This window comes from Rhinatrema bivittatum, chromosome 1, assembly GCF_901001135.1.
Source record: "Rhinatrema bivittatum chromosome 1, aRhiBiv1.1, whole genome shotgun sequence".
Taxonomy (NCBI): Eukaryota; Metazoa; Chordata; class Amphibia; order Gymnophiona; family Rhinatrematidae; genus Rhinatrema; species Rhinatrema bivittatum.
In genome coordinates this window covers 572,481,776-572,498,459 of record NC_042615.1, presented here as the reverse complement: position 1 = coordinate 572,498,459, position 16,684 = coordinate 572,481,776, and the positions used below count along the sequence as shown (strand labels likewise).

Genomic DNA, 16,684 nt, shown 5'->3' with positions numbered 1-16,684 from the left:
AAAAAAAAATAAAAAATAAGAAAGGGAAGGTGGAAAAAATAAGAAAGGGAAGGTGGAAAAAAAAAGCCTGTGACCAATCAATTAGAAAACTAAGATCAGACAGCAAAGGTTAAAAAAAATATATATATTTTTAGTGATTGGCACATGTAATCTTTGGGAATGTGCAAGAATAGTAACATCCCCAATAGTCATGTGGCAGCAGTGACAGTGGCAGCAGAGGAATGAGAGAGGTTCCGAGGTTGCTGGCAAAAGAGAGGGGGGTCTGCCTTTAGTGTGTGCATGTGAATGAATGGGACTCTGCCTGGGGGTGTATGTGTGTGAATGCATAGGTGCCTGCCTGGGGGTCTGTGTGTGAGAATGAATTGGTGCCTGCCTGGGGGTCTGTGTGTATGACAATGAATTGGTGCCTGCCTGGAGGATGGAGCGGGAGTGGTGTGAAAATGAATGGGAGCCTGCCTGGGTGTGTGTGTTTGTGTGTATGTGAGGGAGCCAGTGAGTGTGAGAGCATGAGTGTGTATGAGAAAATCCAGGGGAGTAAGAGTTTGTGTGGGAGGGGGGGTGGAGGGGGAGAGAGTGTTTTAATTGAAGATTTAGCTGACGAAATTCAGCAACAAAAAAGTCACTAAGCAGGCAAGGTAAAGAATTATGTTTTTGCTTTATTAATAAATACAGTACATATATTAAAATTATAACTTGTTATTAATTAGAGCTACAAATATCACAATTATGGATTTTTCTAGAAGTGACACACCACCCGAGTTATGCTCGGCTTTTTTTTATGAATTTTGACACACTGAGCTCAAAAGGTTGGCCATCACTGTTATAGAGTCTGGCTCATTGTGGATTCCAGTTCATTTCTTCTTAGCATGTTTCTATTTATACTTCTTGGTCTCTTTATTCAGTATTTGGTCAGGGTCTGTCTGTGTTCTCCATGTGTGACCAAGGTAAGGTATTTTGCTACCATATAATTTTTCTGTAGGGATCTATAGCAGTCTGATTTGTTCTGTTTTCCTAATAGGAAGTGTATTGGAGTTCTAGGGCCTGATGTAATATGTGCAGTGTTACCTTTTCATAGATAAGGTTGTTACTGTTTGAGTGCTGGCAGTCAGGGTGATTTTATTTATTTTATTTCGAATCTTTTATATACCGAAGTATAGCAATCTGCCTTCACTCCGGTTTACATGATAACAACTTATTACAGTAAGAGGACATTGGAACGAGAAACTTATTAATTGAACGACTATTACATTCTAAAAAACATTCTAAAAACAAGCGAATTGAACATGTATAGGAGTGGACCATCAGGTAATTTTAAGCATGTTACGTAGTAACTTGAGTACATCATCGAACATATGGTGTGTTTAGCTTTCTCATGTTTGGGTATGTTGGGACTGAGGGAAGAGTCCGATCTCGGTAAGCGGAAGGGGTCAAGACTTTTTATTAACTAGAAAATGCAACATCATTAGGAGACCGTGGATAGGTGAGAATTGTGAGAGGAGAACTTTCGAGAAGTTTAGTGTGTGTCAAACAGAGAGGGATAATGAGTCGGGATGTTGCATGCAGCTTAACCCACGCCATCTCTGAAAGTTTGGCTGAATATCCATGTTTTTAGTTCCTTTTTGAAGGATTTGATGTCGCTTAGTGTGCTTAGGTACTGTGGTAAAGAGTTCCATAAGTTGGGTCCTGTGATGGAGAAGGCTCTGTTCCTAGTGTTGTTAAGCTTTGCTAAAGGAAGAGAGGGTATGTCTAGGTGTAATTTGCAAGCGGTTCTGGTCATGGGTTGAGATTTGTGTTTCTGAATCATGTTATTGAGGGCGGTGTTGTCTGCATTGTGAACTATTGTTAAAGTTTTGAATTCGATTCTCTGTTCGACCGGTAGCCAGTGAAGACTTCTCAGAACTGGGGTGATGTGTTCTGATTTCTTCTTGCTGGTTAGTATTCTGGCTGCAGCGTTTTGTAACAGTTGAAGTGGTTTTAAGGCAGATTTTGGAAGGCCAATCAGGAGTGCTTGCAGTAATCAAGGCTGTTGAAAATAAGAGATTGCAGCACGGTTTGGCATTCTTGTTGGTGAAGAAGCGGTTTTAGATGTTTCAGGATGTGAAGTTTATGAAAGCCTTCTTTAGTTTTAGTTGCAATGTTCTTTTTTAAGTTAAGTTCATTGTGGATCCAGCTACCGAGGTCCTTTGCGGTGTTTTTGTATGGGAGGTTTACTATATTGTAATGGTCATTTTGTTTCTTCATGGCTTTCTGAGGGCCAAGCCCACACCCAGCACACATTTACAAAAAATGTAATTCCATAGGATTTCCAAGGGTCTATTTGCAGGATTTTCTGGTTGGCACCACAGCAGTGCATGTAAATATAATATGCATGTTGTAAGTGATATTTTGCCTCAGAAGACAGTACTTTAGAATATTCTTTTTTCATGTAAAATCTGTTATAAAGTAAAGACAATGAGAATCGGACGATCAGAAGAAGCCTTTTATTTCAATGCCCGACTCTGGCCGAGTTTCGCTCATAGAGCTGCCTCAGGGGCAATTCAATTAGCAGGACTTAAAATATGCCTGCAGGGCTGCTGTCACACTGTCACAATGTCACAATATCATTAGTGTCTGCAGAGCACTCTGACATTCCTTCTGCTAGTGTGTGTGACACTAGCAGAAGGAATGTCAGAGTGCTCTGCAGACACTAATGAATTGCCCCTGAGGCAGCTCTATGAGCGAAACTCGGCCAGAGTCGGGCATTGAAATAAAGGGCTTCTTCTGATCGTCCGATTCTCGTTGTCTTTACTGTATCACAGCCAACTGGATCGGCTTCAAATCTGTTATAAATGCATAATTGGTGTGTGTGTGTGCAAGGCTGTAAGGTTTGCTTAGAGTAGTAATACCCTTCCCTTGACTGTGGGTTCCATTTGGGGGGGGGTGTCAGTTTTTAAAAATATAGATTGCTGGATGGAGTTGTGCTTTTTTTGATGGGTGTGGGACAGAGACTGAATGGTGTGGGGGAGTGCTGGCAGCACAGTAATTGTTCACCCAGAGCAGGAAAAAAGCTAGCACCGGCCCTGGGTACACTGCTGGTATCCAGTTCTTTGGACCTATGCTGTCCACATTGAGTGATGCAGTGGTAACTGTTATAGTCTGTGTATGTGTGATCAAGCTGTGGACGGCTGCTAATAGACTAATACTTACTTACAATTGGTAAGATAGACTCAGTATCATCAACTCCATCTCCACTGAACAATTTCAATTCTTTTCAATCTGAAGAATGCATCATTCCTGTCTGTCAGGTAACAAACCTTTGGGATTTTATTGGAACCTGACCTGTCTCTACAGCTGCAAACAATAGCAGTAGTGAGAGGTGCTTTCTTTTAAATTCCGTCTTTTACGAAGACCAGAACTATACTTTTTTTGATCTTCGCATGGTCCTGCTGCGTTTGGTACTATGGAAGTTAGACTATTGTAATGTACTTTATGCTGGATTACTGGCACTTGGTCCTGAAAAGCCTGCATCCTGGGCGGGGGGATAGCCACAGGAATTTTGCAGACTTTCTGCCCCCATTACTCCACATTTTGCAGTGGCGGTCTCGGTTGCCGATTATATCGGAGAATCCAGTTTAAGACCGTGATCTTGATCCACCTTGCCCTGAGTGTGGTTACATCTGGCTGTGTGTTGTAAAAAAAAAAAAAAAAATGTATAAACCTCCGAGGACATTAAGATCAGTGGAACAAAATCTTCTCGACAATCTGTCGGGCCCAACTTGAGAGAGAACAGAACATTCTTTATTGCTGGTCCATAACTATGGTATGCCCTTCCTGATGAGATTAAGTGCTTTTTATCTTTCAGAAAGTAGGTAAAAGCATTCTTTTTTAAAACCAGTTTACAGTGACTTGGATAACTGATTTGCTGTATTATGCTGGATGACTCAGTGACAGCAGTTTGTGCTGAGTCTTTGTTTTATGTATTGCAAAGGAATGGCATTGTTTGACACTGGATATTTCTATTGTATATGTACATTTACCTGCCAAGTATTTGAGATTGTGAGAATAAAAATCTTTTAAATAGTGTGTATGTTAAAACAAATAGAATTCTTTTTGTGCCATCTTAAAATTAGTGCCCACCTACCCTTGTCTTGAAAAATATCTGAGGCCATATGCCCCTGTGCCTGGCCGTGCAGAACAAGTTTGCACGTGGCGGGATCTTCTGTGTGGGATCTGTTTTGCTGTAGAGTGATACGTGCTGCCAGGGGCTGAGCTCTAGGGGGCGCTGCAGTCTATCCTTCAGGCGGAGGAATGCTACAGTGATGCCTGAGGTAATAGTTGGGGTAGCTGAGTAGCTGGAAAAGGGCAAATGCTGAATGGCAGCCCTTGGCAGCAGAGCTATGAAGCTGGCTTGTAGGATGGAAGCAGTTTCGGATTTGAATTGGAAGTCCAGGATGAAGGAGATTAGTCTCCACCTTCCCCCACAATGGTAACCCATGATAGGCTGCAGTAGTCCAGCACTTAAAAATTGTATTTGAAAATTGAAATGCACTGCATGGGAAACCAAGATACTCTACAAATGAAGTGCTATTTTGCCAAGTATTATCCTTGAAAAAGCGGGACTAGAAGTATGGTCATAATTAAAAATTGTATTACAGGACTTCCCAAACCTGCCCTGGGGGATTGCACAGCCAACTGGGTTTTCAGGTTAACCGCAATTAAAATGCATGAGATATATTTGCATATACTGAGGCTCCATGATGTGCAAATTTTTCTCCTGCATATTCATTATGGATATTCTGAAAACCCGACTGGCTGTGAGGTCCCCAGTACAGATTTGGGAAACCCTGTTGTATTGATTGCCTCTCAGACCTGATCCTGGCTTTGCTCCTTAGAAGGGGACAGCTCCTATTAACTTAAACAAACTTTGAGTAATCTTTGATACCGCTTTAAAAAAAAAAAAAAAAGTCATAAGACCCCAACAAAAGAGAATAGGACAAATGCAGAAGATGCTGCTGGGCATAAGAAGTGTCCTGCTGGATCAGAGCAATGGTCCATCAACAGTGGCCAGTCTGGGTCACTTGGAAGTTATCCAGCAGAGCAAAACGGGAAGATCAATTCCTTGTTCCCCACTTCAGAATTAAGAGCTGGCAGGATGGAGACTGGAAGACTTGAAAAATAGAGCCATGGAGGGTGCAGGAGGAGTGCACTGGAGAGGAGTGCAGGGGAGATGGTAATGATCAAAAGTGCTACATCAGTCCTTGGCTGCTGCAAATGTAAAGGGCTGCTTTTTTAGAACCTGGCAGTTTCCTCTGCCTCCTCTTTTGTATGTGCAGCTCACCCAGAACCAGGGGTGCCAAGAGCCTTAATTTTCAACTACTCAAGCATTCCCCCCCCCCCCCCTTCATTTTATATTTATTTTATTTATTTATTTATTTAAAATTTTTATATACCGGCATTCATGATACAATCACATCATGCCGGTTTACATAGAACAGGGGTGTACAAAGAACAAATGAGTAACCTATTAGTGAGGAGGAAGCAGTTACAAATAACAAGGTGCTAGAACTGGGAGTAGAGAAGAAAGGGAGAGGATAACATTAGATAAAGATATTTACATTAAATTAACATTTTTACAATGGGAGGTAGTTCAACAGGCTGCAAGGGTTAATCAGTGTCCGGGAATGCTTTTTTGAACAGCCAGGTCTTAAGTCTTTTCCTGAAGATTGGGAGGCTGGGTTCTTGTCTGAGGTCTGGTGGGATGGAGTTCCATAAAAGGGGGCCGGCTGTTGAGAAGGCCCGATCTCTTAGAGTGATGTGTTTAGTAGTTTTGGCTGGGGGTACTTGGAGGGATCCTCTGAGTGCGTCTCTGGTTGGTCTGGAGGAGTTATACTTTTGGAAAGGGATTTGTAAGTCGAGTGGGGAGTGTTGATGAATGGTTTTATGTATTATGGAAAGAGATTTGTAGAGGATTCTAAAATGAATCGGCAACCAATGGAGATCTTTTAGGATTGGAGTAATATGGTCCTTCCTCCTGGAATTTGTCAGTAATCTTGCCGTAGCGTTTTGTAACATCTGTAGGGGTTTAGTGTAGGAGGAGGGTAGGCCCAGAAGGATAGAGTTACAGTAGTCGATCTTAGAGAAAATGACAGCTTGAAGGATGGTTCTGAAATCTTGAGTGTGGAAGAGTGGTCTAATTCTTTTCAGAACTTGAAGTTTATAGAAACAATCTTTGGTGGTTCTGTTGATGGAAGCTTTAAGGTTCATCCGGTTGTCTATTAACACTCCTAGATCTTTCACATGTGTAGTAGTGGGGGTGGTTGGAAGATTAGAGATGGAGTTGTTGTTGTCTGAGGAGATGAATAGTAGTTCTGTTTTACAGGAGTTTAGTACTAGGTTTAGGTTAGATAGGAGGCGTTTAATTTCGAAGAGACAGTTTTCCCAGTGATTCAGTGTTTTTGTGTAAGACTCTTTAATGGGTATCACGATTTGGATGTCGTCAGCGTAAAGGAAATGTTTGAGGTTGAGGTTGGAGAGGAGTTGGCAGATTGGTAAGAGGTAGATGTTAAAGAGGGTAGGTGACAGGGAGGAGCCCTGAGGGACTCCTATGGGAGCGTCCATTCTTGAAGATTCTTTGCCTGTATCTTAACCTTGAAGCCTCTGTTGGAGAGAAAAGATTTAAACCATGAGAGTGCGGTGTTTGAGATGCCTATAGAAGCCAGAATGGAAATGAGTGTAATGGTTGACCGTATCAAAGGCAGCTGATAGGTCTAGTAGAATCAGGAAGAAGGATTGGCCTTTGTCAAGGCCCATTAAGATGAAATCAGACATAGAGATGAGGAGGGACTCTGTGCTCAATGATTTGCGAAATCCGTATTGTGATGGGAATAGGATTTTATTTTCTTCAATGTAGTCGGAGAGTTGAGTGTTGACAACTTTTTCTAGAATCTTGGCTATAAATGGGAGATTGGCGATGGGTCGGAAATTGTTAGGGTCTTTGGGGTCCAAGTTGGGTTTTTTAAGTAGAGGTTTGATGGAGGCCAATTTGAGGTCGTCAGGATATAGACCTTGGGTGAGTGAGCAATTTATGATGTCCGTTAAAGATTTTGCGATGGAGTCAGGGATAGCCAGGAGCAGTTTGGTGGGGATGGTATCCAAAGGATGGGAGGAAGGTTTCATTCTTCTTAAAAGAGTTTGTAACTCTAAGATAGAGATGGGTTCAAGTGTTTCCAGACCATTGTTATTGATGGATGACTGTTGAAGAGACTGGTACAAAGTGGGGTTGGTGGGGATTGTGGGCAGTTGTATTAAAAGGCTGTTGACTTTATTGTGAAAGTGAAGAGCAAGTTCTTCAGCTTTGGGTTGTGCTAGGTTGTTTGGAATCTCCTGTGGGTTGATTTTGGTGAGATTGGAGACATAGGCGAAGAGGGCTTTTGCGTCGAAGATTAAGTGATGTATCTTGGATGCATAGTAGTCCCTTTTGCATTTAGAGGTAGTAGACTTGTACTGGTGGAGTGAGGCTTTGTAGATGGATCGTGAATGGGTGCTAGGGGATTTGCGCCAGTCACTCTCTTTCTGTCTTAGACTTTGCTTTAGCTTTCTTAGTTCTTCTGTAAACCATGGTTGCCTTTTGGATGCGTTTGGCAATGGTTTTTTGGTTGCTAGTGGGCATAGCTTGTTAGCTATAGAATCAGTGATGGCGTTCCAAGAGCGGAGAGCTGTGTTCGGATTTGAAAGATCGATGGATGGTAGTTGGGAGGCTAGGTGTGAGCTAAGGTCCTCTGTAGAACAGGATCTTCTGTAAGGGAAGGATGGTAAGGGCCCCTTGGGGGTGGAGGATTTTTTCAATGAGAATGAAGTTGAGATAAGTGAGTGATCAGACCAGGGAACCTTCTTGCTCTTGAGGCGCGAAGAGTGTTTGATGCTTGAATTAATAAAGATAAGATCCAGCGTGTGTCCCGCTTTGTGTGTGGGTTTGTTAACTATCTGTTTAAAACCCAGGGCTGAGAGGGCTGTGAGAAAGGATTCGCAACTGGGTGAGAGGGTGGGATTGTCCACATGCAGATTAAAATCTCCTAGGATGATTGCTGGAGCGTCCAGTTTGATTAGGGTTGTGATTATTTCTACTAGGGGGGAGGGGTCCGTCTCAAGGAAGCCTGGAGGTGCGTAGACAAGTAGTATTTGTAATTGTTCCGAGGTGAAGAAACCAATTTCTAGTTTAGACTTTGAGGTGAATGGGTGTAGGGTGAGCCTGAGGTCTTTTTTAGATGCAAGTAGGAGTCGTCCTCTTTTTTTCAGACGGGGGATGGAGAAGATGTCATAGTTTGAGGTGGGAAGTTGGTTTATGATTGCTGTGTCCGTGGGTTTGAGCCATGTTTCCGTTATGGCACATATATCAGGTTTGATGTCGAGGAGATAGTCGTTAAGGATTAGAGATTTCTTGGATAAAGATTGAGCATTGAATAATGACAGTGAGAATTTTATATCCCATCCCGACTTGCGTTTAGTTCAGTCCTTACAGTGCCGGTGCTGGGCCAGGATCCATGTGCCAGGACTCCGTCGAGAATCCTGCAACCATGTGTCCTGAATGTGACCACTAGGTGTCACCCTTGGGCAATGGCCATGACTTGCTACCACCCCCTAGCTGTGGGAGCTGCCTCTGCTGCAGCCCCAGCCAACCCTGACCCGGGGACCTTCTGAATTGTAGCGCATAGCGCTTATAAGCTGAATCAGTGGGCCAGCCCTGCAGAGGGCTTCTTTTAAAAAAAAAAAAAAACAGCAGACAAAAGGAGCAGTATCTAGCAATCACCTAATTTATTTGTTGTGTGAATGGAGGGAGACAGGGTGGGAAAGGTAACTTAAAAAAAAAAAAAGCAGAAGTGGACGTTACATGCGCCCTTACAGGTTACAGGAGGAGGATGTGCCCAGCAGAGAGATTCTGCTCATTTTTTTTAATTTTACTTTTATAAATTTGCACAAATCCACAAGAATCCTCTAGTACAGAAAAAAGGAGAATATCATGCAAAGAAAAATCGAAAAAAAGTAACCATCAAAATGTTTTATAATAATATACATGTTCTCCAATTATAGGAAATAAGGGGGAGGCAAGTGTTTTATAAAGAGGTTACAATGTAAAAAGAAAATCTCAGGAATACTTCACCGCATAATTAAAGCACCTAATCCAAAAGGAGTTAATCAGGAATGTGATTCGAGAAATACACGTAATTGTGCAGGTTCAAAGAATACATACTTAGAGCCAGAAAAAAGAACCAAGCATTTATATGGATATCTCAACAGAAATTTAGCTTCGCGTGACAAAATATCCATTCGCATTTCAAGAAACTTTTTCCTACGTAACTGAGTGCCCCTTGACTAAATCTGGAAATGTCCATATTTTCTGACATGAAACAACGAGGCACGATTAGGAAGAAAAATCTTAATACAGCATTTTTATCAGACACAAAGGTAAATGAAACCAATAGAGTAGCTCTTTGATTCAAAACAGTGTCCTATGGATATCGGACAAATTTAAAGAAGACTCCACTTGGGCTTCAGATTGTCCCCGGTCATGCTCATTCAAAGGTAGATAGTAGATTCTTGAAATCACTGGTAAAGAATCCAAAGAAAATCCCAGAATTTTGGTTAAATATGGCTTAAACAGATAGCACCTCTTGACTTGTTTTGCACACGGGAAATTTAAGGTTTTCAAAGTATTTTCCATATTTTCAAGCTTTTTTTGCATGTAGTTCTGATTGGACCAAACAAACCATGCTGTATATTCTCTGCAGCGGTTAAGCGAGTATTTATCTGTTTCACTTTCTCACCAAAATTACTTACAGTGTCATCGGTAGATGATATTCGTTGATTAGAAATTAAACGTACCTTCAAATCAGAATCTCCTGCTCCCAAGGAGGCAGTAATACCTTCCCCCACTTCCAGAGGCACCAGCCATGTCTGTTAACCCTGAGGTCCGGCCAGGACTCTCAGCATGCGCAGATGGAGACATCGCCCCCTGCTCTTCCTAGGGCCTCCATGTTGTGATCTTCCGCCGATATTTCCCTGCAGCCCTGATCCAGAAGTAAAAAATGGGAAGTCTGTCCAGATGATAAGTTGACAAAAAAAGTGGGGGGAAGGGGGGTGGAGGAAGGTGTGATAAGTGCACCAGGGCTCAAAGATGCTCCTTCAGCCAGCAACACAGACACCTTCTCTGAGTCGGCATTCGCAGTGGCTTGCTTTCCCAGTGGCGTTGTCGGTGGAGCCGCGAAAAAAACTTTTGATCTGTGGTTGATGTTAGTCTTGGAGAGGAAACAATGTTCTCTCTAATCCTCGCCTTCCTTTTAGTATGAGGCACTGTAAAAGGGAAAATACTTCCAAGAGAGTAGAAAAATGGAGAGCTAGCTTTTGAGCGTGTTTCCCGGGTGGCAGCCATCTTGGCTCCCCCCTGATATTCTGCTCATGTCTACTGAAATGGGCTCGCAGGGAGGAATAGGAGGAAAAATAAATCCTCATTATTAGCCTCATTTCCTCCAGCAAAACTGGCCTTATAAAATGTAATTTATTAATTTTAATAAGCCATGCATTACAATAACGCCGGCAAAAAATTGGATAGCATTAAAACAAATAACATTTTATTTTACAAATTAAACATACCAAAACATCACACACACACATACAAAAACCATCTTGCATATATTCCTAATCCCCCCCCCTCCTCCCACACTCCTTACCTCAGATATTTTAATATAATTTCTGATCCTCAACTCTTCTCACCACAAGCCCAGCAAAAGAGCCCTGTTTTGACCTGTTTCCTAAACAGAAGGCAATTTTGCTTCCTCCCTCAGTTCTGTGGGAATTGCATTCTGGCTAGCGGGATTAAAGCAGTTGACTGCCAGCTGTCTACTGGATGCCAGACGCATCACTGCCAGGGATGGTGAATGTAAGAAACTCTACATCACCACAGCATATGTGCCTGTCCGCCCCCTTAATAACTTTGGAACTGTTCATCCAATTTCATTCATGCTTTTACCACAGATTGAACACCCCCTCCCCCTCCCCCCCCAGCTCACACCTTTCATATGCACTTAGAATCCCTATTTGTTTTTACATTTGCTTCTTGTGGATAAACAGGCAAGTTAATTTCATTTGAAATCTCAGGGATGTCTGAGCATATTATGATGTCACTGCGTATTTTGAAAGTTGCCCTGCCATTGGTTAATCCTCAAAGCAGAAAGCTGGGCATCCTTATCTCATTTACAAAGTGTCTCTGCAGGGAGAGTTTCAAGGCATTTCAACCTACTGACCCGGGAAGCTGGTGAGCTAGGATGTGCAAGGGTACAGTAGGTAGAATAGAATACCTAGGGTCATGCACCCGTTTGCTGTCTGAGCCCGTGCAGCATTTGAAAGGAGGATTTCTGCTGGAGTCCATGGGATGCACAGAGCTGACAGGAGAATGGGAAGGGAGGTAAACTCATTCACTGAGGCATTTCAGCTTCCCATTGAAAAAGCTGGGGAAGAAGAAATAGGGGAAAAAAAACCCAAAAAGAACCACACGTAACATCCTGCAGGAGAGTAAGTGACACAGAAGTTAAGTTGTGCTCTTTGTGACTCGGGCCTGGAAGTACACAGCAGAAAGTTTGGATTCTCCCCTCTAGCAGTCCTCGGAGCCTCTTAAGAGTCTGCCACGTTACTGCACTTGCCAGAACTGCCTTTCCCATTCAGTCTTTGGATCCTTAGGGAGCACAACTCCCAATAACAGCGAAAATAGGTAGCAATGCAAATATTTAATATTTAACAATTTAGTAATACCTTGTTTTTTTTCTTTGATGCTATATATCTCACTGTATGTTAGTGCTGAAAGCCCTTGGGGAACGTAGCATCGGCAACTCCCCTAGGCATTAGAGCTGAAGTGCCTCTGTGGACAAACATTGATTTTACATTGAGGGTTTTGGAGACGGAATCCATGCTGCCTCTAATCTCTCCCTATATTTTATGCATGTGGCTTGTGTCCAGAGTAGCAGATGAATGTTGATTTGTTGTGCTGCCAGCCTAATTGTTATGTTTTTTTCGATAGCTGCTTATCGACCGATGCATTAATATCTCTCTCTCTCTGCTGTGATGTTTTAGCACCAAGCCCTCATGTGAAATCCAATGCGCTGTTGGGAAACATTAAGAGCGTCTGGAGAGCAATGTTAGGCCCTGCCTTTGATTTTCAGGGAGATCCAGCACAGCAGGGAGGGGCACTGATCGTGGGGCCAGGTACGTGTTGGTTAATTATGTTTTAAGATAAAAATATCTCTGTATTTACACTGAGCTTTTTTTTTTATAAAACTGAATAATTTACACTCGCATTCAGAAGGCTAAATATTGGTGGGGCTCACAGGCCCCATCCTTGGTCTATACCTGAATGTTTCTACTTATTTTGGGAGATAATGCAACATTCACTGTCTCTCCTTTCCCTTCCTCGCCAATAGGGTTTGCATCCTCTTTTGCCCAAGTGACCTTGTGGAAGGAGTTTACCAAAAGATTCATCAGCAGAATGTTGGGGTTTTTTTTTTTTTTAATAGCTCCCTTTGCGATCCTGGCCACTGATGGCTTGTCTCTGCCACCTTGATGTACATGAGTGGAGACGCTTTCCAGATTCACTTTGCCATGATGCTTTCGGGTTAAATGCCTCTAAGCTTCACTGTAGAGTTATAAACCCATCTGATACACAGAAATCCAAAATGTGCGTTCCTGCAATTGGTGATAGCCTACGTGGTGGTACTACATGTAGTCCCTGGCAGCGATGGGTACTACAATAGCCAGAATAATTGTCCAGATTTTTTTTCTCAGCACACATGGCACCCTTGCAGGTTCGAAATTCTTACATTGCTCCTCCAAGGGTGTAATCAGAATAGGCAATGGCTGTTTTTGGTTTTCATTCTGGAGTGCTCATACAGTTTATGCAGTAGTGTGATATTTTTTTTTTGTGTGAGGAGGAAATGTGGTGGCGGGAGCTGCCAGCAGTTTCCTCCTGCTACGTTAGGCTTTCAGTTCAAGTTGAAACTAGGACTGGAACCTGGCCTCATGAGCTTTCATTTGCGGTGCCTGGGTTTTCCTCCTATTTTATATTCCCTTCCAACTCACCACCCCCAGTCACTGCAAGGACAGTCTTCCGCAGAGAGCCACACTCTTCCTGAACTCTGCACTTGTAGGCCCTAAATCCAGCCACTAAGTGGTGCCATTGCATTATGTCACTGTCCACACCCCTCCCAGCTGCTGTGAGTACTGCCTCCGCAGCATCCTCAGTCCTGGCAAACTCAGGAAATCAAACCCACTGAGCCTGCCCCAGTAAATGGAACTTGTGTGCAAAGATGGTGTTTTAATTCCTCTCTTACTGCAGGTAACCAAGTCTACTTTCTGCATCGCGACATGAACAGGATGGACCACATGCCAGTAAATTCCCTTCTGCAACTGGCAGGAGTTCAAACCATTGATTTCGCCAATAGACCTCGGATTATTGATGTGTGACGTGATGGAGAGAGAGAACCGAGGAGCTTGCCAATAATCATGGATCAAGTGCCATGCGCCGTGCTGGCGAATGCCATGAATAACAGCATCATTGCAAGCCTGCTATAACAACCGCAGACGACAGAAGAGCAGAGAGCTAAGCGCTTTTCTAGCAAAATGGCCAGGAAGCGCCACTGGCGTTGCACGCAGGGACACATAGTCTAATATGTATCCAGTAACGCCAGGGCTGATTGCAGGGAGTGTTTGATATTATGAAACACAAGAACAAAGCTGAAGTTGCCCAACTCACCAAGGATGGGTAGTTTAATTTCATTTATTTGATTTGTAATCCACTTTTCCACAAGCTCAAAACGTAAAATTACAATAAAACCAGATTAATGGCAGCTTCCCTGGTTGGCAGTACGTCCTGCATATACCGTAAGATTTCATGTAGATTAACTTCTTATGCTTTCCAGCACACAGAGTTATATAAAAGAGCTTGCTTGTCTGTACATATGTAAGCACAATAAGTCCAAAAAAGGGATTGGAATTCACCAAAGTTGGTATTCAGAAAGAAAATGTGAATTCTCAAATGAGTTTGAAATCTCAGATCAGCATTTTCGGAGAATGGAGCCTCCCAAAAAAGTCCCCATTGCTGCCTATGGGAAAGTATTAGACTACTGTCTGAACTGTTACAATGCTGACCAGCGCTCCATTCCAGTCACCACCACCACCCCCTCTCTTCCAACACTGTAGCATAGAGCAACAAAGGCAGAGAGAGAGAAACAGAGGCAGGAAAAATAACTGAATCAACTGGCAGAAGATGGCCCATAAAGGTGCTTCCAAAGTACACGCACAGCTACGCCACACACACACACATCCATTTCCCAATACTCGCCCTTATACCCACGCATGTACTTCCTTAGCATTCAGAAAGGATAATCTACTATCAGTGGGTTATGCACCTCCAGCAGCAGATACAGAGCAAAGCTGACATCACGGGTATATATATCCCTGCACTGATATCAGCCCACCAGTATTTCTCGGACTCCAGCAGATGGTGGACATGCAGCTCCCTACTGAGGCTTGCTTTAAAAAAAAAAAAAAATTTTAGAAGGAGAAAAGAAGGAAATTAATTCTCCCTGCTCTCCTGTGATGATACCTCATGGTCCCTCCCTCAGTTGAGTTTTCCTGAGGTGATATCTGCGGATCCCTCCCTGAGTAGAGTGCCTCGGTCCGGTAGCTGGTTTTCCAGCGTGGACTTAGCTGTAAAGAGAGAAACAGCTGTGAGCCTAGCAGGTGTAGGAAACCGAGCACAGCGGTGAAGGCCTTTGCCCTCTTTCCCCCCCCCCCAGCAGCCAGAGACAGACTCTATACTTGACCGGGATGGGCTAAGCTCAGGTATTTATTTTATTTATTTAAAAACTTTTATATACCGGTATTAGTATGCATACATCATACCGGTTTACAATGTAACTTAAAAGGCAGAAATTACAATGAACAGGGAGGGCGAACAAGGAGGAGTATACAAAGAGCAGGAGGTGGAGGAATTAAAGCAATAAATAAAACTGCAACGGACTATTTACAGGAATATACAAGGCGTAGGCAAGATACTTGCGGAAGTCAGTGTATTTAATCAGGGTAGGCGTGTCGGAAGAGCCATGTTTTAAGTTTAGGTAGAGAGTAAAGTTTAGGTAGAGAGTAAATTTAAAACAATAAAAAAGGAGATAATTTTAGGGATTCCATTCTCCTTCTGGTCTCCGAACCTTGGCACGCCAATCTGAGGTCCATTCCCGCCTCTCGGGGAGCTTGGAGAGTCGTGGCAGTTTGGTGGGTTGAGCAGCCTTTTGGCTTGGCCCCGCTCTCAGCTTTGCTCAGATGCTGCGTGGTAGGCCATGGGGGGCGTTCGTGTGCTTTTCTACACGCAAGTCTGCCGCGAAAGTGTCTGATGTCGGTTTGCGCTTGTGCATCTGGGTGGGTGCCTAAATTTTGGGCGTCCGCAGTGTGCACTTATTGGACAGAGTTTGTTTGTGGGCACCCCGTCCAGGCTCGTTTGTGTGGGCATGCAGTTGGGTGCACAATTGTTAGACACCTTTGGGAATGTGCTGCTAGTGGGTGTTTATCCATGGGGCTGGTAGCAAAGAAGCCTAAACGCCTTACCCTTTGTGCTGCTTGCCATATTCGGGCATCTCATCCTGACATCCCCTCTAACTTGTGGCAGTGCTGCTTGAAGGCTCAGGGAGAGTTGTCTCTGGCTGATTTTGCTGAGCCCGGCCCTTGCCAGCATGATGTGGCACTGGGACTAGAGGGAAACATGTCAGAGGTTTCGCCTGGTTTTGGGGCTCCCCTAACTGGTTCGTCAGCAGGGAAAGGCAACTCAATGGGTGCAGGACTGATGCCCCCTGGTTTTGTTATGAATCTTTCTGCCCTTGGGTGGAATTTTTTCAGGGGTTGCAGTCTTTTTTTTTTTTTTTTTTTCAGATACGGTCGGCGGAGCCGGCCAAACTAAGAGTTCAGGGTCGTGGACTGCAGATCCCTGCAAGCCTGGTGCTGCGGGTAAGCGTCTGAGTACATGTAGATCTGCTGCGGGTCACGCTGGTAGGGACCCAGATGGCACAGATGATGAAGGTGCTGGGGGTGCTGACTGCTGATTCCATGTCTGAGCCAAAGAAGAATCTCATTTTAGTCTCTTTGCATAAAGCATCATGTTTCTTCCCCATTTATGAATGCTATTCAAGAATTGATTGATCTTCAATTGGGGCCACCCTGGAAGTTAATTTTAAAGAGCCTTGGAAGCGCTACACTCTCCTGGATCCGGCGGAAAGAGAGCAGTTGCGTTTTTCAAAAGTGGATGCCCTTCTGTGTGCTGACACCAAGCAGCCGACTATCTCTGTGGAAGGGAGAGCAGCATTGGATGCGCGGGATAGGAAAATTTAGGTTATTCTTAAGTAGGCCTGTGAGGCGGTGGCAATGAAATTGCAGATAGCATCTTGTTGCTCCCTGATGGCTTGCTCTTGCTTGCTTCTCTCAGGAAGTTGATGAGTCTGGTTTGAATTCCAGGACAGTGATGGACCCGGCAGCCGCCTTTTTGGTGGTTGTGTGCTGTGACCTGGTCCACACTTCTGCCAGAGGGGTGGCTTCAGTGAGAGCAGCTATGACTGAGGGATTGGTTGGCCGATATAATTCTAAAGTCTAATCTTACAAAATTGCCTAAAAGGAT

The 16,684-nt window shown here is 43.6% G+C and overlaps 1 protein-coding gene across 1 annotated transcript in view; it reads left to right on the top strand.

Moving 5' to 3' along the window:
* Positions 1-13,873, top strand: part of PRXL2C (peroxiredoxin like 2C) — a 41,543-nt gene extending 27,670 nt beyond the window's left edge. Inside the window, exons 5-6 of the mRNA XM_029617891.1 lie at positions 12,100-12,231; positions 13,358-13,873. Coding sequence (XP_029473751.1) covers positions 12,100-12,231; positions 13,358-13,485 — 260 coding nt within the window. The 3' untranslated portion in view covers positions 13,486-13,873. The remainder of the gene's footprint in view (positions 1-12,099; positions 12,232-13,357) is intronic.
* The last annotated feature ends 2,811 nt before the right edge of the window (positions 13,874-16,684 follow it).